This window comes from Perca fluviatilis, chromosome 12 (assembly GCF_010015445.1).
Source record: "Perca fluviatilis chromosome 12, GENO_Pfluv_1.0, whole genome shotgun sequence".
In the NCBI taxonomy this organism is placed as follows: Eukaryota; Metazoa; Chordata; class Actinopteri; order Perciformes; family Percidae; genus Perca; species Perca fluviatilis.
Genome location: NC_053123.1, coordinates 33315620 through 33340914, shown reverse-complemented (window position 1 = coordinate 33340914; position 25295 = coordinate 33315620). Strand labels below are relative to the sequence as shown.

General features: G+C 38.9%; 2 protein-coding genes across 2 annotated transcripts; both read left to right on the top strand.

Moving 5' to 3' along the window:
* The first annotated feature begins 3764 nt into the window (after positions 1-3764).
* Positions 3765-10682, top strand: LOC120570554 (galactose-specific lectin nattectin-like). The gene is made up of 6 exons (XM_039818951.1): positions 3765-3854; positions 4142-4166; positions 4380-4462; positions 4909-5033; positions 5179-5300; positions 10261-10682. The coding sequence occupies exons 1-6, from the start codon at positions 3792-3794 to the stop codon at positions 10323-10325; spliced, it is 483 nt and encodes a 160-aa protein (XP_039674885.1). The 5' UTR covers positions 3765-3791; the 3' UTR covers positions 10326-10682.
* Positions 10683-19101: 8419 nt separating this feature from the next.
* On the top strand, positions 19102-24927 carry LOC120570544 (galactose-specific lectin nattectin-like). The gene is made up of 7 exons (XM_039818939.1): positions 19102-19236; positions 19452-19514; positions 20641-20665; positions 21800-21894; positions 23916-24050; positions 24180-24291; positions 24441-24927. Exons 2-7 carry the CDS (start codon positions 19452-19454, stop codon positions 24500-24502), a joined length of 492 nt encoding a protein of 163 aa, XP_039674873.1. The 5' UTR covers positions 19102-19236; the 3' UTR covers positions 24503-24927.
* The last annotated feature ends 368 nt before the right edge of the window (positions 24928-25295 follow it).

Below are 25295 nucleotides of genomic sequence, written 5' to 3'. Positions count from 1 at the left end.
GAGACGGCACTGGTGAAAATTACTAACGACCTTCTAACAGCTGCAGACAAAGGACTTGTCTCCATACTTGTTTTATTAGATCTTAGTGCTGCATTTGACACTATTGACCATACAATCCTGTTACACAGATTAGAACACTTAGTCGGAATTAAAGGAATTGCACTTAGCTGGTTTAAGTCTTATTTCTCTGAGCGATCCCAATTTGTTAACATTAACGATAAACCCTCCAAGCACGCCAAAGTTAGCCATGGCGTTCCTCAAGGCTCAGTGCTTGGACCAATTCTATTTTCCTTATATATGCTTCCTCTAGGCCATACTATTAGGAAACACTCAATTAACTATCACTGTTACGCAGACGATACCCAATTATATCTGTCAATTAAGCCAGATGAAAGTGGTCAGTTAGCAAGACTTCAAACGTGTATTGAGGATATAAAATGCTGGATGACCCACAACTTCCTGATGTTAAACTCAGACAAAATGGAAGTTATTGTGATAGGACCAACGCACCGTTGAAAGATATAGCTACTCTGGATGGTATCGCCCTGGCCTCCAGCACTGCTGTCAGAAATTTGGGAGTTATTTTTGATCAGGATTTATCCTTCAACGCCCACTTAAAACAAACCTCAAGAATAGCCTTTTTCCATCTTCGTAACATTGCCAAAATTAGGAATATCCTGTCTCAAAACGATGCTGAAAAACTAGTCCATGCATTCGCATTACTTGTAAATTAGATTACTGCAATTCCTTATTATCAGGTTGCCCAAATAAGTCCCTTAAGACGCTCCAGCTGATCCAGAATGCTGCAGCACGTGTCCGGCGAGAACTAAGAGAAGAGATCATATTTCTCCTGTATTAGCTTCTCTGCATTGGCTTCCTGTGAAATCTAGGATCGAATTTAAAATCCTCCTCCTGACTTACAAAGCTCTAAATGGTCAAGCACCATCATACCTAGAAGAGCTCTTAGTACCTTATTGTCCCACTAGAGCACTGCGCTCCCGGAATGCGGGGCTACTTGTGGTTCCTAGAGTCTCTGGAAGTAGACTGGGGGCCAGGGCCTTCAGGTATCAGGCTCCGCTTCTGTGGAACCAGCTTCCAGTCTGGGTTCGAGGGGCAGACACCGTCGCCTCATTTAAGAGTAAACTGAAAACCCTCCTCTTTGACAAAGCTTATGGTATAGAGGAGTCGCAGCGTCCACCTAACCCGGCCAATCTGCTTCTCCTCGTAGTCAACAGTTTTATATACTGTATAATTAATAATATAGCAAGAGTAGAGGGAGGCAAGCCAGTACAGCCCGATCCGGTTGGGGAGAGTTCTAGCCCGACCAGGCACCTCTCTTTAACCTGCCTCTCTTAGTTATGCTATTATAATTCTAGACTGCAGGGGAGGCTGTTTTCTTCCTATGACACACTGAGCTGCTCTCTCATCTCTACTTGTTACTTTTGTATGCATCCTGTCCCAGAATTGCTTGTTACTAATCTAGCTCTACTAATCTAGAGTTTACTCCCCGGAGTCCTTATGTTTCTTCTTCGCAGAGCTATGCTCTGCGATTCTCTGCAATTCCCGGCCGCGTCCTGCTGCGTCCTGCTGCATCCGCCGCATCCACCCATGCTCTGCAGCGCCACGCTACATCCCGCAACGTCCTGCTGTGATGTTCCTATGCACAGAGTAGTCTGGATCCGGTATAGGGGACTGCACTACTCAGTATGACACGATGTGCCCTGCTATGACATGAACTTCCACGATAACCTTCGAAGTCACTGTGACCTCTAATGTGACTACTATCGCCACTGTTCATCACACCCCCAACCGGCCCGTCAGACACCGCCTACCAAGAGTCTGGGTCTGCCGAGGTTTCTTCCTAAAAGGGAGTTTTTCCTTGCCACTGTCGCGATAGCCACCGCTAATGCTTGCTCTTGATGGAATTACTGTAATTGTTGGGGATTTGGAAATTATAGAGTGTGGTCTAGACCTACTCTATCTGTAAAGTGTCTCGAGATAACTTTTGTTATGATTTGATACTATAAATAAAATTGAATTGAATTGAATTGAATTGAAATTGAATTGAATTGAATTGAATCCGAACCATCGGCCATGCTGTGGTTTAATGCTCATTTTTCGATTGGTGTATCATTGCACCACCATAACGTCCTGCGACGTTAGATCAGAAGCAGCTAAAGTAGGCCTATCTGTCTTGTCTGCAAGTGTTCATTTTTTTCACAAAAGAGAGTAACGCGAGTAATGAACTCATTTCAATTTCAGTAATTGTAATTGCATTACTTGATGAAAAAAAATATTTAGTTACATGCTCGTTACCGCTAAAAGTAGTGGAATTACAGTAACGCATTACTTTCTAGCACGTTACTGCCAACACTGGTCAGAGCCTTAAAGACTCTACAGTGTAACCCTATGGGGCGGATATGCTATCTTGAAATAAATCGCTTATTTTCACCATAAACAGGCATATACATGTTATTATCTTCACGGGGGGACTTGTGAAATCTTTTGCTGCTTCCCTGTCTTTCATTGCAGCCAAACGCACAACAGTTGGGCATTTTTGAATAGAATTGGTCCAAGCACAGAGCCTTGTGGAACACCATGACTAACTTGTATTGACAATTCATCGTTAAAAAACTGAGATAGAGTCTCTATGTTAATATAATAGGAGGTGATGGTAAATAGTGTCGAATGCAGCAATAAGAGCTCATAAGACAAATACGTAGACAAGTCCCGCAAAATGCATGAAGCAATAAGGTCATTTGTAATTTTCACCAGTGCCGTCTCTGTGCTATGATGCTCTCTTAATCGTGACTGAAAATCTTCAAATAAACTATTGTTATGAAGAAGGTAACAAAACTGATTAGCAACTACATTCTCAAGGATTTTAGAAAGAAAGGGGTGATTAAATATAGATCTAAAGTTGGCTAAGACCTCTGGATCAAGAGTGTGTTTTAAGCAGAGGTTTTATCACAGTAACTTTGAATGATTGTGGTACAAAACCAAAACCTGTTTAAAATGTTGCTCAAGTAAAAGTATTAGGTAGTAAAAAAAAGTATTCAAAAAGTACCCATTATGCAGAATGGCCTCTTTCACATTATTATATTATAGAATATTATATTTTTCTGTAACAAGTAAAAGCATTTTAATGTAGTTTATCAAAGTGACTCCACTTTGATAAACTACAATAACATGCTTTTTTTGTATTTACACTTTATATACTACTGGGTAGAATAGTATTATTAGTACAGCTTCATGTCAGCGATTTTGGTTTTTAAGTAAAAAGTAACTTTTAAGTGTCACATAAATTTAGGACCATAAAAATTCCAATATTTTCCTAAAGTACAAGTATGTGTATGCGGACTGGAAGAGAGAGGTGTCATTTGCAGGTGGGAGACAGACTCACTTGGGGCGTTTTGATAAACTATATAAAGAGCAAACATCTTCCGTTAGTGACAGTCATCAGCTTGTTCTCCTCTGTGTCAGCCAATCTACACCTCAGCAAAAGTAATTATATTTAATGTAATTATCAATTATTTATTGTTAATAATAACTAATCCTGCATTCATCAAGAGGCCATTTTATATTTTGAGAAAACTTAAGTGTATTTTATATTTAGACATTTTAAATATTAGTAAACCTATTTAATATTAAATCATATCTATATTACATAATGCACTTATAACTAGCAAGATACTTTAATTTGACAAATGGCTTACTGATCACTGCCAATAATTGTCTGCATTTATGTCCTTGTCTGCAGTACGTTGACTTTGTTTAACGTCTTTCCACAGATGGCATCAGGCTTTCCGTTTGCTTTGTTGCTCTGTTTGTCCAACGGACTGTTGGCTGCATCTGTAAGTAAAAACTATGCAACTTTTAATTTAAAAAACAACTCAATGTGTTGCACATGAAGAATAATGCAGTGGTTTCCCAACAGGTAAGATTATGAGACCGTTATTAAATAATGGAAACTGTAAGCTGAAACATTAAATAAGTTTGTTCTCTGAAGCACTTTGGGCTGCATGTTTGTATTACAATAGTTGTATAAATAAAGTTGAGTTAAGTAGTCTTTTTATTAGACTGCTAGTGTAAATGCTAAATATAGTCAGACTGATTCAAGAATGTCTTTTTGTGATTACAGTGTTATGGACAAACCTCCTGCCCAGGTCAGTACAGTATCTCTGACTAATTGCTCTGATTGTATTTGACTTGTTTGTGCATATAGTGTTACGTAGGGGTTTGTATGTTTTGTTGTGTGTGCCTCTTCCTTCTTTTCTCCATGTTGAAGCTGCCGGCCGAAATAACAAAGGAAAAGAAGAAGTCGCGGGGTCTTCTCCCTCAGAGTTTAACTTTCTGTTTTTTCCAACATTGTCTTGAAGGTCCCTGCCCTCCTGGTTGGACTCAGTTCGACTCTAGCTGTTTCACTTTCAACTTCCAGGGAAAGAGTTGGATCGATGTAGAGGTACAGCAGTTTTATCAAGACTGTCCCAACCTATATTTAGGTTTCTAGTGGCGGCACCCTCTAGTGGCCTTAGCAGTACTGACGTTAGCAAAGCAGGAAGTAAGGTGACAAAGTATAAATGTCCAAGTAAGGATGGGTCAAACAAACACAGGACTTTACGTCGTAAAATAACTACTAATGCCAGTAGAGGGCGCCGTCTCTACAAACCTAAATATGAGTCGTAATTGGTGCTTGAACATAAGACCTAAAATGTAAAAAAAGTACAAATATTGTTACAGTAAAAGTCCTACATTGTCCAAAAGTATGTAAGTATAAAAATGTCTGCCCTAAGATCACATCTGTTAATAACCTACTTTGTCAAAGCACTTTGTATCCTCTGTTTTAAAAGGTGCTCTATAAATAAAGCTATTTATGTTATTTTCAACTGATTATATTGTCTCTATTAGATATTCTGCTTGTCCCTCGGTGGGAATCTAGCTTCCGTCCACTCAGAGAAGGAACATTCCTTCCTCAGAGACTTCATTAAGAGAGTGACCGGTGCAAATATAACTTCCTGGATCGGAGGCTTTGACTAGCCGAAGATGAGACTTTTATCATCATCTTTCAAGCTGTCGATAAAATGGTAAGATGGTAATGGTAGGAAAATTACTCCAAATAAAAATATGGAAAAAAAGGAGGATCCTGTTTTGATTTGGCTTTTACTTTGAACCAATCTTTCTCCTCCAGGAGGGCGTGTGGCAGTGGACTGATGGATCCAAATTTGACTACAAACAGTGGGGTCCGGGGGAGCCTAACAATAGAGGTGGAGCTGAGCACTGTCTTGAGATGAAATTTAAAGGTAAAAAACAACAACATCTAAAATAACATTCTATAATAACCATCATTAATAAATGGTGAATTGAAAGTTAATTCATCTTTAGTTAATTTTCATATAACTGTTGCAAACAGTCGTTTTAATGTTAACAATGAAATTATAATTAATAATATTTACTAATTATTAGTAGTGCTGTAAATTAAACCGTTTATTGTTACACACAATATAGCCCTCATATACTATATTAGGTATCAGGGAATGATAAAAAATGTTTGTAAACCTTTAACCCTCCTGTTGTCTTTGTGTCAAATTTGACCAATTTTCAAAAAGTTTCTATATCAGAAATTTGGGTTTCTTTCAACCAAATTTTCAGCAACAAAAAAGTAACGTGGATGGTTCCATAAAATGCTTTTCACAAGTCAAATAAATGATCAGTTACCTACTTTCATTGATTTGGGGTGTTTTGTTCAATTTTATAGCATTTGAAAAAAAAAGATAAAAGAACATTGAAAAATCCCCAAAAAATGTCAAAGGGCGCACATAAAAGTTCATAAAAACATGGGAAAATGTGACAAAAAAACTTAGATTTAAGTGACAAAAACGTTGACCCAGAAAAACAAAACGTTGTATGGTCGACGGGAAGACAACAAAAGGGTTAAGAAACCATTTTTACAAACATCTATAAACATTACATAGATAGATGGACCAGATATTCCTAACACTTTGTTAAGGGTTACTAGTTGGTTTGTAAACCGTAAACAGTGTCTGGATGGTTATTATAAAGTTACAACAGATGACTATAATACCTTGTTAAATAGTTAATAAATACTTTGTAAACCATCTATAAACATTATCTGGATGGCTGTTGTAAAGTGGCGACTGATGTTTTTCAGTTAGTTATTGGTTAGTAAGTGCTTGGTAAAGCAATGATACATGCCCTTCATTAAATTATATAAAAAATGATCTATATACATACAGTACAAATATACTGTATATATCTATCTCTCTCTCTCTCTCTCTCTCTCTCTCTCTCTCTATATATATATATATATATATACACAGTACAGGCCAAAAGTTTGGACACACCTCATTCAATGCGTTTCTTTATTTTCATGACTATTTACATTGTAGATTCTCACTGAAGGCATCAAAACTATGAATGAACACATATGGAATTATGTACTTAAAAAAGTGTGAAATAACTGAAAAAATGTCTTATATTTTAGATTCCTCAAAGTAGCCAGCCTTTGCTTTTTTTGATAACTCTGCAAACCCTTGGTGTTCTCTCAATGAGGTTCATGAGGTAGTCACCTGAAATGGTTTTCACTTCACAGGTGTGCTTTGTCAGGGTTAATTAGTGGAATTTTTTCCCTTATTAATAAAAAAAGCAAAGGGTGGCTACTTTGAAGAATCTAAAAATATAACACAACTTTTCAGTTATTTCACACTTTTTTAGTAGACAATAACAATATGTGTTCATTCATAGTTTTGATGCCTTCAGTGAGAATAAAATAGTCATGAAAATAAAAAGGAAACGCATTTGAATGAGAAGGTGTATCCAAACTTTTGGCCTGTACTGTGTGTATATATACATACACTACTGGTCAAAAGTTTGGGGTTGCTTAGAAATTTCATTTACATTATGTGCTTACATAATTGCACATGGGTTTCTAATTTCTAAGTGACCCCAAACTATATATATATATATATATATATATATATATATATATATATATATATATATATATATATATATATATATATATATATATACAGTGGCAATTGAGTACAGTGGCACTCAACTTTAGCATTGGTTCTGCTAAAGTTGACTAAAAAGATAAAAAAGTCATCTTTTGGAAATTGATCTTAATGCCTTAATACAATTTTTTTTGGAAAAATCCAACCTTTAAGGACACCAATTTTCTTTGAGAATGAATAATGTATAGTAAATAAATAAATGTTCTTCCTTAAAATTCAGGGGGCATAAGTCAGTCCAGAGGCAGGCAGATGTTTATTTTGAAAGGCCAGTTATTTCATGGATCCAGGATACTATGCATCCTGATAAAGTTCATTTGGCCTTTGGAATTAAAATAGCCCCCCCCCCACATCATCACATACCCTTCACCATACCCCCACATCATCACATACCCTTCACCATACCCCCGCACATCATCACATACCCTTCACAATACCCCCCACATCATCACATACCCTTCACCATACCCCCCACATCATCACATAGCCTTCACCACCCCCCCCTCCCCTTACCCTTCACCATACCACCACATCATCACATACCCTTCACACCAACCCCCCACATCATCACATACCCTTCACCATACACCCCCATCATCACATACCCTTCACCATACCCCCCCACATCATCACATACCCTTCACCATACCCCCACATCATCACATACCCTTCACCATACCCCCACATCATCACATACCCTTCACCATACCCCCCACATCATCACATACCCTTCACCATACCCCCACATCATCACATACCCTTCACCATACCTAGAGATTGGCATGGTGTACTTTCCATAAAATCATCTCTCAATGCAAATCAAACCAGCTATTAGGTTAACTGACATAAAACCATGCCAATCTCTAGGTATGGTGAAGGGTATGTGATGATGTGGGGGTATTTTACAGTTTTTCTCAATTGCTAAAACACTAAACCCTATTGTCTGAACCAAATGCTCAGTTGCCTGAACCCACTGATTGAATCAATCACTCTTTTGGCAAAACCATAAGCACTTTTCACCTGTTTAGACACAATTTGCCAACACATTTTCATTGTGATGCACCCGTGCTGCATAATGGTGAGCACAGGTGACAAAAGTCAAACACAATTAAAGCACAGGTGTCACAACTTGAACACAACAACTCAAAATTGATCACACTTGTGGCTAATGATGTGAGGGAACATATAAGCCAGTTCAGAGAGCACTGGTTTGTGAGGCCCTGCAATGGATAGAAATCTGAGAGGAAGAGTTCGTGTGAGAGGCGGTCGAGGTGGTCATAACAGTAATATCTGATGAAATCAGAGCTACTGGGATTGACCATGTTCTTGTCCATGGTATGAGCATGAGGGAGGCTGGACAAAGGGTACAACCAAACATCAGTAGATTCACTGTGTCCACCATAATCTGAAGATTTAGAGAAGAGAACAGGTAATTACCTTTTTTTGACATTATAGTACAGTATGTAAATGTCGACAGCAATTACTGTATGACATACTATATACTGTCCCACATTATACTGTAAGTAAATATATGTTTCAGTACATCACTGTACCAATGTACTGTAGTATTGTAATGGAGGGTTGGTCTAACTGTTTGTAGGCCTAGTATTCCATGTATATTTTTTGTAAGTCCATGTTCTCTTTTTGTAGAATTGAAAAACTGCCACATGGGAGGACAGGTATGTTCTCCCCACACCAAGAGACCCTAATTGTTGATATGGTCCGTGAGAACAATGCCATTAAACTGAGTGAAATTCAGCAGAAGATCATTGAGGACCATGTAAATTATGAGGGTATCAACAGTGTCAGCCTCTCTACTGTTGATCGTGTCCTCAAACGCGACACGCGTTATGAAACAGCTATACAGAGTGCCCTTTTGATTGCAACTCAGACAGAGTCAAAGAGCAAAGATTCCAGTATGTACAGGTTGGCATATTTCCAGACACATACAATGTTGATTACTCTAAGTAGTGATTTACTGTAGTGGCCTAAATCACTTTTTCCGTATCACTTACAAAACTATATCTATTTCTACAGAGGGTTTTTCAACTGGATGCAATGGAAAGACCCCATGAATACATCTACATGGATGAAGCTGGGTTTAATCTCACCAAGAGGAGAAGGAGAGGCCATAATGTGATTGGCCATCGGGCCATTGTTGGTGTCCCTGGGCAGCGTGGTGGCAATGTCACATTATGTGCTGCCATCAGCAATCATGTTGTCCAGCATCATGCCAACCTGGGGCCCTACAACACTCACCAGCTCCTCATTTTCCTCAATCACATGCAAGATGCTCTGTTAGGGCAGCAGGATGAGAATCCCATCTATGTTGTTGTTTGGGACCATGTGAGTTTTCACAGAGCCCTCCAGGTTAGAGAGTGGTTCAATATGAACCAAGGTTGTATCAATCTTTGCCTTCCACCGTACTCCCCTTTCCTCAACCCCATTGAGGAATTCTTCTCCTCATGGCGGTGGAAGGTATATGAAAGCCAACCTTACACCAGGGTAAATCTCCTGCAAGCCATGGGACTTGCCTGTGGTGACATAGGTGTGGAGGCATGCCAAGCCTGGATACGGCATGCCAGTTTTTTTTTTTCCCCCATTGCCTGGCCAGACAAAATGTGGCCTGTGATGTGGATGAAGTCCTGTGGCCTGACCCAGTATGGAGACATGATGCTGTGGCTGAGTAATGCACTTATTTGTATATTTTTGTACTTTATTTTTACATGGGCTTACTGTACACAAGTGGCAAACGCATAAGATTTCTGTTTGTTTTTAAAAGTGCTACGTGTAAATGCACAAGATTTCTGTTTTGTCTTTTTGTACAAGTGCTAAATGCACAGTTTTTTTTGTTTTAGCCTACAGTGAACAAACATTTATTTCTCCAGCTTCATGTCCTGAGCATTGTGTTTTCTATTTTTCTACATAGTGTTTAGTGACTGTTCAGTAGTGTTTTTAATTTTGATTGACTCGGGGCACGATTTGACAACATAGTTCAGTTTTGAGCACAGATTGAACTGTTTTGAGGTGAAAGTTTGGTTTTGCAAGAAGAGTCTGAGGTTTTGTGAATGTAGCTTGAAAATTGGGTTTTGTGTTCATAGTTTAGAGAAAAGGAGAGCAGCTTTCAAGAAATGTGTCTTAGCAATCGAGAAAAACTGTAATGATGGTTGTCATATGTTGAAGTCTGAAAGATGAAAACTTAGACATTGAAACTGGAATCTCTCTACAGAAAAGTTCTGGGATGACGAGCAGCGTGAAATAATACTTCCTTTCGTGTGCTCCAAGGACCTGTGAGGCCTCCCGCCATCATGATCTCACTGCAGCTCATCTATAATCTCTATCATTGATTTCACTTTCAGTTTGTTCTGCAGACAGAAACAGGTCTCCGCTGACAGACTCACTTTCACTTGTTTACTATCTGAAGAGTTAGGAAACGATTCACTTTTGTGTTTTAACATTAGAAGGAAACTGACTCTCTGAGATGGACAAAAACATAATCACTTATTGGACAGAAAACATTTGAATACTCTAACATCTTTTCCATTTTAGTTTACTGAATATTGTCTGTCAGCTCTGTCCAAAGGTAACAACATCTACCTACCAGACATGAGTGGTGACGATCTTCACTTCAAAATTGTCCAAATAGAAAATCCAAATGTCTGAACGTTCTGTGATACAAGAGGAGTTTCTGGTGTGTTGGGTTCTTTATTCATCTGTTTTCCTTCATTTTATAATCAATAAGCATTACAAAATAAAAGACATAGTGTCACAAACAGTGTCTGGTTATTTAAGTGTCTTAAATAATTACAATAAAAACAAGGTAAAGATACTGATCCAATATACAAATAAAGTTTATTTGAAAGTGTTGGGATTCTTTGTCTTTTGAGGAGACATGTAAGACCACGTGAATTTACTCTTACGGGATAATAAAGTTTATTTTGACTTCATGTAGGTCTGTATCGAGGTATCGTGACACATGGTGGAACTAAAATACCTGAAACCACAGTGCAGAAATACTACTTCTAGTTATTAGAGATAACCATGAAAATATTATTTGTAAAAGGTACAAACGTATCAGCATCAAAATACATGTTGGAGCCATAATGTAACTTTGTTTTGTTTAAATAGCAGGTTGGTGTCATGAATGAATATGCAGTTTTGTGTGTGACCACTGGGTAGAGCACTGACACAGGAAATCATTATAGTCATAAACAGCCACAGGTACAGGTGTGTGGCAAAGGGGAAAGCAAACATCTTTTCACCGTGTCAGCGTTGCATGTCAGTGGTATTACTTGATGTATTTAGTTGGAAAGATGAATGAAACAGAGCTGCAATTCTGATAAAGGAACAGCTTGTTATCATCTGCATATGTTAATAATTTTAGCAGGTGGTTGGGTAGTTGTAAATAACCGCGGCAGCAGCAACTTTTGCTGAGTTTTGTCCTCCGTTCTCCAGTAGACTTGCAGTAACTCTGGCGACAACGATCTTCAAGCTCAGGCTCATTCACGGCAGTGGAAGAGTACGCGCAGCGGGGCAAAGAGACATTTCATTGGTTAATTCCAAGCACACCGCAAGGTTTGATTAGTGGCCGTTTTACAAGATTACAGCAGCTACAGATGATAGATCTTTTTTGCACCTTTTTCAGAGCCCATAAGTTATTTATAGTGTCGGAGCGTAAAGACCATTTCAAACAATATATAAAAAAGTGTATATTGGAAATAGTAACTAACCTCGTCTTTAAGCTTGCTTGGAAAGATGTTTAAAAACAGTGAAGCAGTTAAACAAATCAACAGTGAAAACACCTTGAAATATAAAATTTCCCTTTATACTTTTTTTTAAAGTTAATTGCAAAACGTAATGTGCAAAATAATCTTTTCTTTCGAATTCATAGTTTTCGTGATTTTGAGTCAAAATCCAAATGGCGGTCAAAATTGTATTAGTTGCACAGCCCTTCTGTTTTTATATTAGCTTCCATTCTGCCATTATTTAATTTTTTTTTTTTCTTCTTCTTCTTAGATCACTGTTAAGCTACCGTCCATGAAACACAACAATTCCTTCCCAGATGTTTACAATTGTTCCAGCTTATTGACATAATTCCCTTCATTTACAGGTGCACTTTTATTGTGTAGGGAAACGTTCCCGAATGTCAGCCACAATGAACAGGCTTGTATAGGGACACAGCAGAAAATGAACACGGTGACAATGTGGTGGACATTTAGGGTAACTTTATACCACCAAAACCCTTGACTGCACCGAAAGCTAAATCCTGTGTGGGGTCAAGAGTCACCTATAATTCTGTTCCAGTGTTGGTCTTTCAAAGAGGGGAAGCTCATTTTCGGTATACATCATAAAAATTGTCCATTTATTTATAATAATATATATAATAATAATGTTATAATAATAATAATAATAATAATTATTATTATTATTATTATTATTATTATTATTTATAATATCTGTGAGATGGTTTCATCAAGAGGCATGTTGAGCAGTACATTTTCTTTGTCAGCCAGCTAACTTTGTCATACCAGGAGAGCTGAACAGACCTGTTACTTTGTCCTATCTTTTGCACTAAATCATTCTCAGGTGTTGATCTGCCCTGCTGTTTGAATCTAAGTTACTCCTCATAAAAAATACTTTCAAATGGCTTTGCCAAAATCAGTTTGACAATATTAGCATTGTCTGCCATTGTGTGTAGTTTGCTAGGTGGCTAGTTCACCCCTACAACACTAGCCTAGCCTACTGTATGAATGAATGAACGAACGAACAATCTAACAAAACAATATTAAACTCAAAGGAGGAAATGTGGGAATTAGGTTAAACTGAAACAAGGACTGTGGTGTATGATTGTATCATATGTATGATGAAAATTGGCTAGCAATTTCGCTAAGCAAATACCAACAAATAGGTTGCAGCAGTTCGTCTTTCGACTACACTTGCAAAATCCACGACGAAACCGTCTAGTTTCGAAGCACTGAAAAACACTGTTCAAAGCAGCCCCATTGAGGTCCATGGACACCAGGCTTCAACGGGGAAATGCACTGTGACCCTACGGGAATGTATGAGAAGGAAATCGAGCCACTCAACCTGCTTAGCTGATTCTGAACCAACTTGTCTTCGAGATGAACATGTTCTAACGTATGTTTAGTCAATAAAATGTTATCACAATAGTACATATTTGACCATTATTTTTTGACATTTTATTTTGCAGTCTTAAAGAAATCGCCTCTGGTCTGTACATTTTATCCACCCAAGTCCAGAAATGTCCCTGAAATTGGGAAACAGTCTGACAAAACGGTCAATACTATGCAAACATGTACAATGTGTCCAACAGCGTCCAATATGACCCAGACAAATGGGAAACACACTGACTAAAAGGGTCATTACTATGCAAACATGTACAATGTGTCCAACACTACACTTTTATTGTGAAGAATTGTGTGTTAAGTCTCATTAATTTCAATAAAGAATTTTGATGTTAAATCTACTTGGTATCTTTGGGAACTGTGCGGATAGTTGATTGTAAATTAACCCTTTGAACTCTGCAATAGAGATCCTTCAGTGCCAACAGTGGTATTTTAGCTTAATGTGATGTAATTTCTTGGAGTATCTTCAAATGTTTCATATCCCTTAAATCAGTACAACCTAAGCTAAAAGGATATGTAAGTCAATAAACCATAATATTTAATCAAACAAAAGTCTGACATGTGTTTTAAAATGTTCCTAAATAAACTCACAAAAACATTGATCCAAGGCCAGACTCTTTACACACACACACACACACACACACACACACAAAGGCAAACATAGTCTAAACAGGACTCAACATAAACTCTTCAAAGCTGCCAGCTTGGCGACCAAGTATGTAGTTTTGATTACTAGCTCCAGTGGTTGCCTCATTACAAACTGCCTATTATTAAGATATAAAAATGATGATAACACTGGTTAGTTTTACAATCAACATTTGGATTTATTTGTGTTTTACCTTTGTAATTTAATTTGGATTTTACATTTCATACAAATTCTTAAAAACAGTACACAGTACAGAGTACACACAGCTATAACTCATAACTGATCTATAACTTCACTACTTCCCATAATGGCTGGTATGCAAACACCTCAGTATTAGTCTCTTTTCTTACAGGCCAGGTGCTCTGCAGATCTGCTCTTTGATACCCTACTTTCTTACAAATTTAGTGGGGTCCCAGGATGCTAATGGAGGGCTGACAATGTTAAAGTGATGGTTCGGAGTAATTTCACCCTAGGGTCCTTTGCACCATGACCTCGAGCCAAACACCCCCCCAGAAGCTTTTTTCACCTGGGTCGAACATTGGGAGAATTAGCGCAGAGTAGCGTTATCAGCTGAATAGCTTAGCGCAGGGGCTAATGGACCCACATTTGTATCTCGTAAGTTACCCCACTAATAATGCCCGAAATGATACCAAACTTCTACACTAGTACAAATAGGTTATGTACTCATAAAACGATGGATTGGAAAGTTTGTAAGTACACCAGAAGTTTATGAACACTTGCCTGCTCTCTTCTGCTAGCTGCTGCTGCTGCTACCTGCAGTTAGACGAGTGCTTAGGGCCGTTTACAAATTACAACACCGAAAAGAGATACAACAAAAATATTTATTAATGCTACATAGTAGGCTGTTCTAAACACACTGAAAGTAGACTCAAGATTTTCAGACTCGGTTCTGAGAAAACTTGTTTCTAATGTTTTGTCTTGTTGCTTTTTAAGTATACTTTCAGCTTTTTATGGCTTTGGGAAACACTATGTTCATAACATTTTTTTTTCAAAGATTTCATTTGTTTTGCAGTCGTGTTACCATAATGGCCAACCAGACAGTTTTGCCATTCACCTGAGGTGTACCTGCGTTTACCACTATGCTCTGCTCCGAGTGATTTTACAGCACTACATACTTGCATCCCAACTTTTTCTCTTTTACCATAAGAAATGGGTGGGTCTTACAGAGGTATCCATACTGGTATACCTTCCAGCAGTCTGGCAAGTTGTGACAGGCTCCACCTCCTGCTTTAGTGCCCTGCCCCATGTCCACAGCTCCAGTGACCTGCCCCATGTCCACAGCTCCAATGACCTTCCCCATGTCCACAGCTAAAGTGACCTGCCCCATGTCCACAGCGCCAGTGACCTGCCCCATGTCCACAGCTCCAATGACCTGCCCCATGTCCACAGCTCCAGTGACCTGCCCCATGTCCACAGATCCAGTGACCTGCCCCATGTCCACAGCTCCTCGGCCCTGTCCAGAGTAGAGGTGGGGTAGATGGATATAGTTCAATATTGCAACATTTTCTGCGAGAAATGTTATTGGTACAGTCACTACATGTATTACAATAGGCAAATCATTTTTAACAAATTCTCTGCACTTGCAGAGATGACAATTGTGTGCATTACTAACACAAGGGCAAGTGGTAAATTTGCATTTGAAGGACTCAAATTTATCAGTTTTCCTATAGCCTAGCCCAACGTGATAAACATTTGAATAATAATGGGGTAAGGAACCACATCTTGGGTGAAATAATATTCAGATCAGACTACTACGAGGCAAGGAATCAAAATAATTGAATTGCAATACTTAATGACGTGAAATGTAAAAATTATTTCCACCTCTTTACACATCTCCCCACTTCTGCCACCCTGTCCAGTGTCATTTCCACCAGTCTTTGGCTCCACTCTACATATGAGGGGAACTACAAAAGGAAGAATGCTTAATGTCAATGTTAATGATGATGCTTAACTCATGTCACTATAACAAACCTAGAAGCAGATCATATCTTAGTCATCTTAACTTTAACATGAATAAAATGTTGATATCAATTAAATCATCTGGTAAGTCTACTGAGTACATTACTGTAAAGTCTGCTGCCAATACATTACAGAGCTAGTCATGCTAAAATGTGGCTGTACATAGGCCTATGTATAACCTGAATGCAGAATGTTTGCATTTAAGCAGTTTGGCTGATTGTTGACTCCTGTAAGGTTAATTATTGTTCCAATAAAGTAGAATTAACTTTTGATACGAAGTATTAAGTAAGATAATTTTAATACTTTTTAAAAGAGTAATAAGGAAAAAGTAAAATATTACACTCCCTGAGTAACTTGCCCATGTCAATCTGATGATAAGGACTCTGTGTTTGAAAGATTTCAATCTGGTTACAGATCACATCACATCACTGAGTCTGCACTGTTGAGAGTACACAATGACATTGCCTTGTCTGTAGACGCCGGGAATCGTGCCGTTTTAGTGCTTTTGAACCTCACAGGTTTAGCTCCTTTTGGCAAATAGGAGCTTCTCTGTCATGATTGGGGACCTCTCCTCGTCAACAGCTCCTCTCTCTTGTGGGGTACCCCAGGGTTCAATTCTTGACCCCATCCTGTTTTCCTTATATATGTTGCCTTTAGAGGCTATTATAGGAGCGCACAACCTGTCATTTCATTGTTATGCAGATGATTTGCAAATTTATTTGCCTATGAAACCGAATAACAGTGTCGCACTAAACTCCCTGCTTAGTTGTATTAATGATATTAAGTTGCGGCTTTCACAAAACTTTCTTCACGCACGCCAAACGGTCCCGCTTTGAGTTTTGGAGCTCTGGCTGCATACCTTAAGCCAGCTGTCAAAAATGTGGGAGTTACTTTTTATCGCAACATTAAATTTGACAAGCAGATCAGCAATGTTGTTAAAATTAGTTTTTGCCAGCTTTGTTTCCTGGTTAAAGTTAAGTAAGCCCTTTGGATTACTGTAATGGTCTTTATGTTGGTCTGAATCAGACCTCCATTTCACGACTTCAACTTGTGTAAAATGCTGCTGCTCGCTTTTTAACAAATACATCTAGACGTGCACACATCACTCCCATTCTTTACACCCTACATTGGCTCCCTGTGCTTTTTAGAATCGATTTTAAGATTTTGTTTGTTCTGGCTCCAGAGTATTTGTCAGAGATTTTAACCCTGCATGAGCATGACTGGTCATTGCGGTCTTCAAATCAACTGGTTTTAGAAGTCCCTAGGTCGAGGTATGAACGGTGGGGTGATCTACCCGAGACTCTGGAACAAGTTACCCCCTGATATTCACACTATTACAGATGTAGCTCTTTTTAGATTTAGGGCCCTATTTTGCACTCAGCGGACTTTTCCCTCCACAGAAGCACGTCGGTAAATTAGGGAATGTATTTGCGCTGCAGGGGGCGGTTCAGCGAAAAGAGGAGGCGTGTTCCAGCACACACGTTCCCTAGTGCTATTTTGCAGTTTCAGAAAACAATTCGCTAGTCTAAAGTCAGTAGCGCGTTATTCAGATGCTATTTTAGGGGCACATACTTGGCCATAATGTAGTGTGTACACAACGTGCATACACTTCTCTCATCTAAATGGACGCAGCAGTTCCCATTTTTGCAAACCATACATAATTACAAAGGAAAATATTACTGAAAATGCGCTTCAGGTGTTTGGATAGGTCAGGAGGTACTTTGCAGTACAATCCTCAAAAAGTCACAGCATTCTTTGTGGCTTGTTGTGTTTTACACAACATTTCCATGAATCATGGATGTGTTGATGACATAAATGAGGAAATATTAGAGGACTTAAGGAGACGTGATGTTGAACTACCGTGGGATCTGGTGCGTTTGGAGGCCCACGCTCCATGGCTGCAGCAATCCTCTCCAGACTTGAGGAGATACGCCCGAGGGGCTGCAGCAACACCGCCACCCGGCCAAGATGGGCATTTATTACTTTGCCGCATCCCGGACAGCTCCCGCTGGCGTGCGCCAGGAAAATCCGCCGTCATAATAGCAATCCGCCATGGAACAAGCGCGCCTGCTCTTAAAGGGAATGTGAGATGAGGCTCTCATTGGTTTATTGCACGTTACGCCCAAACCACACCTAGCTACTTCAGACCAACCCATTTTAGATTTGCGTCGGGCGCAAGAGTCATTTATCCCACCGGTATAATAGCAACAGCGCCCGAGAGCCACCCACAAAGCTACTTGCGTTTTGCATTTCATACTTGCGTTTCAGATAGTTAAAATAGGGCCCTTAAACTCAAAACCTATTTGTTTAGAATGGCTTTTAATACGTACTAGTGGTGTGACAATTACCCTCTCCTCCTCCTGTTTCTATGTAACCTTTTCTGATTTTACTGTTTTCTGTTACATTCGTTTTATTGTATATGTTTTTTTATGATGATTTAAAGCACTTTGGATACCTGCTGGTTGCTTAAAGTGCTATATAAATAAATGTTGATTGATTGATTAAACCAGCTTAGTGCTGTTCTTTTAATGTCAATTAAATGTTTCAGTCTCTATGTTAATGTGTATGATGTGATGGTCAATGTCGCATGCAGCATTAAGATTTAATAAGACAAGTACGGAGACAAGTCCTTTGTCTGAAGAAGTTAGAAGGCAATTTTTAATTTACACCAGTTTAGTGCTCTAAAGTTGGCTAAGACCTCTGGATAAAGAGTGTTTTTTAAGCAGAGGTTTTATCAAAGCTACTTTAAATGACTGTGGTACATAACCTGTTCAAAATGTTGCTCAAATAAAAGTATTAGGAAAGGAAATATACTTCAAATCAAAAGTCATCATCATAATCAATACGCAGAATAGCTCCTTTCAAAGTGTTATATTATTATAGAAAATTGTAAGAGCATTTCAATGTTGTATTTTATTAACATGGAGTCAATTTAGTTAGATATGTTGTATACTACTGTGTAGATTAGTAGTATAAGTACAGCTTCATATCATTTTTTTATGTAAAAAGTAATTGTGTTACATAAATGTAGTGCAGTAAAAAGTACAATATCTCCCTCTGAGTTTTGGTGGAGTATGCGTATAGAGTGACAAAAGGCAATACTTGATTAAAGTACAAGGATGTTGACATGCAGGCTACAATTTGTTAATGTTTCACCTCTAACTGGAACATAATTGTGTAATAAAAGTGTTTACTTCACCATGGTGATCATTGATTCAAACATGTTTTTTAGGTATCATGATTTTCAGATGTCACGGGGCTTGATAAGGGTCTCTCTCGACTGGAATAGAGGGGCGGAACTTGAAGGGTCATGCAGGCGTAGACGTACTCTCTTGTGGTGCTTTGATAAACTATATAAAGAGTGAATATCTTCCTTTACTGACAGTCATCAGCTGGTTGTTCTCTGTGTCAGCCAATCATCACCTCAGCAAAGGTAACTATATTTCAATTTATTATCACAATTTCATCGAGAGGACATTTATATTTTAAATATTAATCTAAATATTAAACTATATATATATATATATATATATTATACTTATAACTAGCAGGATACTTTGATAAATGGCTCACTGATCACAGTCATTAATTGTCTGCATTTATGTCCTTGTCTGCAGTATGTTGACTTTGTTTAACATCTTTCCACAGATGGCATCAGGCTTTCCGTTTGCTTTGTTGCTCTGTTTGTCCATCGGACTGTTGGCTCCATCTGTAAGTAAAAACTATGCAACTTTTAATTTAAAAAACACTCTATGTGTTGCACATGCAGTATGATGCAGTGGTTTCCCAACCCAGGCCAGCTGACAGTCTTGCCTGGGCCCAGGACGAGATAATCTTAGATGGGCCCCCCCCCCGCGCCCAGAGCTCTCCTTTTCCCTTGCTCTTCCTCTCCTCTGATCTGATCTTCCTCCTCTCCTCTTCTCACATCTCTCACTGTGTGTGATCAGTCTCTGATCCATCCTGCTCAGACTGGGCAGCGGGCCCCTCCCTCATCACTCTCTCTGTCACCTGACTGCAGCTGGATCTCTCTCCTCTTGGTCTCATCCTCTCTGACGGAGCTACCAAACTCAACTGTTTCTGTCAAAGAGAACGTGTTGTGTCGGGCTTTTATACAAGCTAACGGACGTTAACATGAGAGCTGGCCTGTTAGCTTACGTTACAAGGCTCGTAAACGTTGGCTGCGCTGTTTCTTACCTTGCTCTACATTGACTTTAGGCTATTAGTTCTAGCTTCACCGTCACCACCTTTTTTTAAATAATTGTTTAGAAAATCTCTAAGGCCTCTATTTTCTTCACTTTTCCTTCCTTTTCTGAGCACTGGATTTGTGCTGACTGGACATTTTGAGCGTACCGAACTTCAAATCTACTGACAACTTCAAATTTTGATCAGTGGCCAAACCATTTTCGTGTTGGGGGTGGGGGGGTTTGACCACTATTTCAAGGACAATTAGGAAGAAAACAACTAAAAAGCTTTTATGTAACTGAAATATTATTTTTTTTCCCACAAATAGGCCTATTTTAATTATTTTTTTAAAAATGATTCCATAATGTAATGAGGGCCCAGTTCTGCCCTACTGTGGGCCCAGGACAATAGACCAGTTTGTCCCCCCCTATCGGCAGGCGTGTCCCAACCTGTAGGATTATGAGACAGTGATTAAATAATATTACTAGTTTTAATGTAGGTTGAGTGCAAACTGTAAGCTAAAACATTAAGTAAGTTGGTTATGTGAAGCACTTTGGGCTATATAAATAAAGTTCAGTTGAATAGTCTTGTAATTAGACTGCTCATCTTTAAATACTAATCAGACTGATTCAAGAATGTCTTTTTGTGATCACAGTGTTATGGACAAACCTCCAACCCAGGTCAGTACAGTATCTCTGGCTCGTTGCTCTGATTGTATTTGACTTGTTTGTTCATATAATGTTATGTAGGGGTTTGTATTTGATGTTGTTGTGTGTGTGTGTGTGTGTGTGTGTGTGTGTGTGTGTGTGTGTGTGTGTGTGTGTGTGTGCGCGCGCCTCCTCCTTCCGGTGTTGAGGTGGCAAGACGAGTGCTTAGGGACCGTCTACAAACTACAACACTGAAAAGAGAATATTAATATTTAATATTAGAATATTTAATTTAATGTAATGATTAAATAGGGTAGTGGCTCCAAAACTTATCTCAATTATAACTTATCTCCTGCTAGTTGTACTACAGCACTTACTTTTTAAAAATAAGCATATGCCTATTTTTGAAAATATGTTTGTATCTCTTTTCGGTGTTGTAGTTCGTAGACAGTCCCGAAGCACTCGTGTTGCTGTCTCACCACCGGAACTAAACAGAGCTGAATTAGCAAAACTTTTATGTATTTCTGTCACATCTACTGCAGTCAGAATTACTGTGTTCATTCGGAAGGAATCCCTTCACGTGGGTAGACACTTGTAATGACATCTCGAACATGTTAAGAGGCTAAAAGCACGTTTGAAACCTGCCCTGTTTCAGCCTCCTGGGTGCTAACACTAGCAGGAGGATAACACGGTGTAGGCAACACCGATTATTTTCGTTTTTCTCGCGACTGACAGCACTCCAAATTTACAAACAACAGAGCTACGTGTTGGAATCGACCAGACTTCTCCTTTAATGTCCCGTACATCTGCTCTTAACTGATTGCATCACGCGGAAAGATATATTACATCCTGATAGGGATTAGGGAGAAAAAAAATTATGTTAGGTTTCTGAAGGAAAGATGGGAGGAGCTTGTATCTAAATTAAAAAACAAACAAAAAGCCAGCTTACTACGGACAGACAGAGGTCGATCAACTTCACATGCTTCACTCAGCTCAGTCTGCTGCCGGCCGGCACAATGAAGGTCTCCTCCCTCCTTTATCCAGGGAGCTGAGTGAGCACAAGCAATAACCAACCAAGCTGGATAAGGGAGGGAGGAGGCACACACACACACAACAAAAAATACAAACTGCTACGAAACAAGAATCTAAATTTCTCTTTTTTCCAAGAGCTTCTTCAAGGTCCCTGCCCTCCTGGTTGGACTCAGTTTGGTTCTCGCTGTTTCAGTTTCTACCTCCAGGGAAAGACTGGGATCGATGCAGAGGTACAGCAGTTTTATCGAGACTGTCCTGACCTATATTTAGATTTCTAGTGACGGAGTCCTCTAGTGGCCGTAGTAGTTATGACAGGAGCAAAAAATGCTTTGCTGCTGTCATAACTACTACGGCCACTAGAGGGGGGCTGGCACTAGAAACCTAAATATCAGTCCAAATTGCTGCTTGAACAAATGGCTTAAGAGACTGTTTTTTGGGGGAGGACCTTTTCTAAAAGTATTAATAATTTATTACAGTAAAAGTCCTGCATTGTCCAAAGGTAGTCCTGAGATTGCATCTGTTAAAATTGTGATTAGGTTTATGTTTTATTCTTAAATTTAAATGAACTGAATGCAATGCCAAACAGTGATTGGCTTGCCCAGCTTGTTAATAGCCAGTGTATGTTACTTTTAGCTGACCAGTTTGCAGATGTTATTTAGATGGCACCACTATTTGGCCTAATCATAACTGGCCTGGCAACCTAAAGGCCAGGGTTTTGTTTCCAGATTAGTTTGGTGACTTATGATGTGGGGGGTTTGAGGGTCCAGCCCCATAATCTTTTTTGCATTAAACACTTCATTTCTTGCATTCTGGTGAATTTTTATGCACCTATTTCTACTTTTTTCTGAATCAATTTATGCAGGAAACATCTTTATATAAAGGGAAACATAGATTACAATCCAAATATAAAAACATAATGGAATATATTGCAGTAAGGCTCTCATACATTCTGTATTGCTTTGTTCTATTTATTCTCCTGTAGATCGGCTTTTCTAATTATATCTGAGTCAGCACACATAGCCTAGGTTAATTTAATCGTCCCTCCTCTTTTGCGTCTTTTGTTGGGGAAGTAACCTCCTTAAATGTGCATATGACAATTATTCACCTCAATGATACATTCATTCATTTTAATGAATTAATAAACCCCTGGACTGTAATATTTCAGATGTTTGAGCAAGATTTCTGTTCATGTCCAAAACATTGTGCACATTCAAAATATATCTCATCCCATCTGTGTTCTCTGAGGTTTGGAGGAGTCGTGATATTTTGAGAAAAATGAAGTTATAATAGGCTATTAAAAGAATAAAGTCACTATATTTCAGAAAATAATCCACCTGCACCATAGTCTGATGTGCATTACGTGATTGCTCTGCTGATCACAGCCAGGCGATCCCAACCATCACAGATAGATTATAAAGACGCGTTCTCATATACAGGCGGCCGCCGTCTTGGGAGCTACTGTCTTTCTAAACTATCTTTTTAATAAAAGATAGTTAAAGTAAGTAAATAAATCTCAGACCTTCTGATAGACACAGAGCCCTGTTTGGGTCTCTGGTCTCTGAATGAGTGAAAGTTTAGGGAAGTGGCTGTACACTGCTCTACATCGGTGGTGGAAAAACGAAACTACAGCAGAAATGCACTGAGCTCAAATGTGACATATTATTAGCATCTCCACAGCAGAGCGCGTCCATTACAAACCTGAAGCTGCACAGACCACGGAAGGCGCGCTGCTCATCTCTATTTTTACAGCGAGAGTGGACACTAAGAGACCCACAGGTCTGCTTCAGAGCTCCGTGTGTTTGAGTCTGAACCATAGACTGGAAACGTCACATCACGGGGACTTCGAATTAAATCATTTTTTGCCCTCCTAAACTTTCTGTTGATGGTATCAATGTATTATATTTGGCTTTAATTTCGCTGAAAATTACACCTTTCACAGCTTTCCCCACATAGTGACGGTTGCTAGGTGATAGCAACAAATCCGGCATGATGGTCAGACTCCGCACATAGCTGCCCGTTCTATTCGCCTTGGGAAAAAAACTGGACAAAGTTACAGTTCTACCGTGAGTTCTAGCACAATGAAATAAGGCAACTTATGATTTTGGGGGTTAGGCTATTGTTTGGTTTTATATTTGTCAGTCAACTTTTCAACATACGTTCAGGGTTACACTCAAAACACTCAGGGCTGAAGCCCCAGCAAAATCGGCTCATGCCGCCTCTGGTTTTTAATCTACTATATTGTCTCCATTAGCACTTCTGCAAGGCTGCCGATGGGAATCTGGCTTCAGTCCACTCAGAAGAGGAATATGAATTCCTCAGAACCTTCATTCACCAAGTGAGCGGTGAAAACAGACGGACCTGGATCGGAGGCTTTGACTCTGTGCAGGTGTGACTTTTTATCATCACAGGAAGTGATGTCACTCGTCTCTAAAGGTATCGAGAAAATGAAATGTGCAACAACAAAAAACGGAGCATCCTCTTTTGATTTGACTTTGAACCAATCTTTCTCCTCCAGGAGGGCGTGTGGATGTGGTCTGATGGATCCCCATTCGACTACAAAAGCTGGGCTCCGGGGGAGCCTAACAACGAAGATGGAACTGAGCACTGTCTTGAGATTAACTATAAGGGTAAAAAACAACAACATATGAAACATTTTGTCTTTTAAATAAACATGATGATGCAACAATGACCTCTAAACTTATAGCAGGTGGTCATATTTTGCAGTCTGAAAGATAAAAAGTTAGACATGAAAACTCTCTTAAAAATCTCTCTACAGACAAATGGAACGACAACGAGTGCAACAATATATTTCCTTTCGTGTGCTCCAAGGACCTGTGAGGCCTCCCGCCATCATGATCTCACTACAGCTCATCTATAATCTCTATCACTGATTCACTTTCAGTTTGTTGTGCAGACAGAAACAGCTCTCCGCTGACAGACTCACTTTCACTTGTTTATTATCTGAAGAGTTAGGAAACGGTTTACATTTGAGTTTTAACATTAGAAGGAAACTGACTCTCTGAGCTGGACAAAAACATAATCAGTTATTGGACTTTTAATCTAGTAAACAACACAAAATTAAATACAGAAAACATTCAAATACTCTGACATCTTTTCCATTTTAGTTTACTGAATATTGTCTGTCAGCTCTGTCCAAAGGTAACAATATCCACCTACCAGACAGAGTGGTGACGATCTTCTCATCAAAAATGTCCAAATAGAAAATAAAAGTCCAAATTTTGTCAGAACGTTCTGTGATACAAGAGGAGTTTCTGGTGTGTTGGCTTCTTTATTCATCTGTTTTGCTTCACTTTATAATCAATAAGCATTAAAAAATAAAAGACATATAGTCACAAACAGTGTCTGGTCCTGACTCATTGACTCTTGTTTTCTTTAAAGTGACAAATAGTTATATAATTGTGAATAATATGTAATTGCTTTTCTTAAATAATTACAATAAAGACTGATACGTTGCTGCTGTAACACTGTAATTTCCCATTATTGGGATCAATAAATATCTATATAATCTATCTATCTATCTAAAAACAAGATTAAAGGTGCCCTGCCACACGTATTTCATGACTTTGTGGTAATGATTGGCTAAAAGCTAGCCAATGAGAGCCTGGCTATC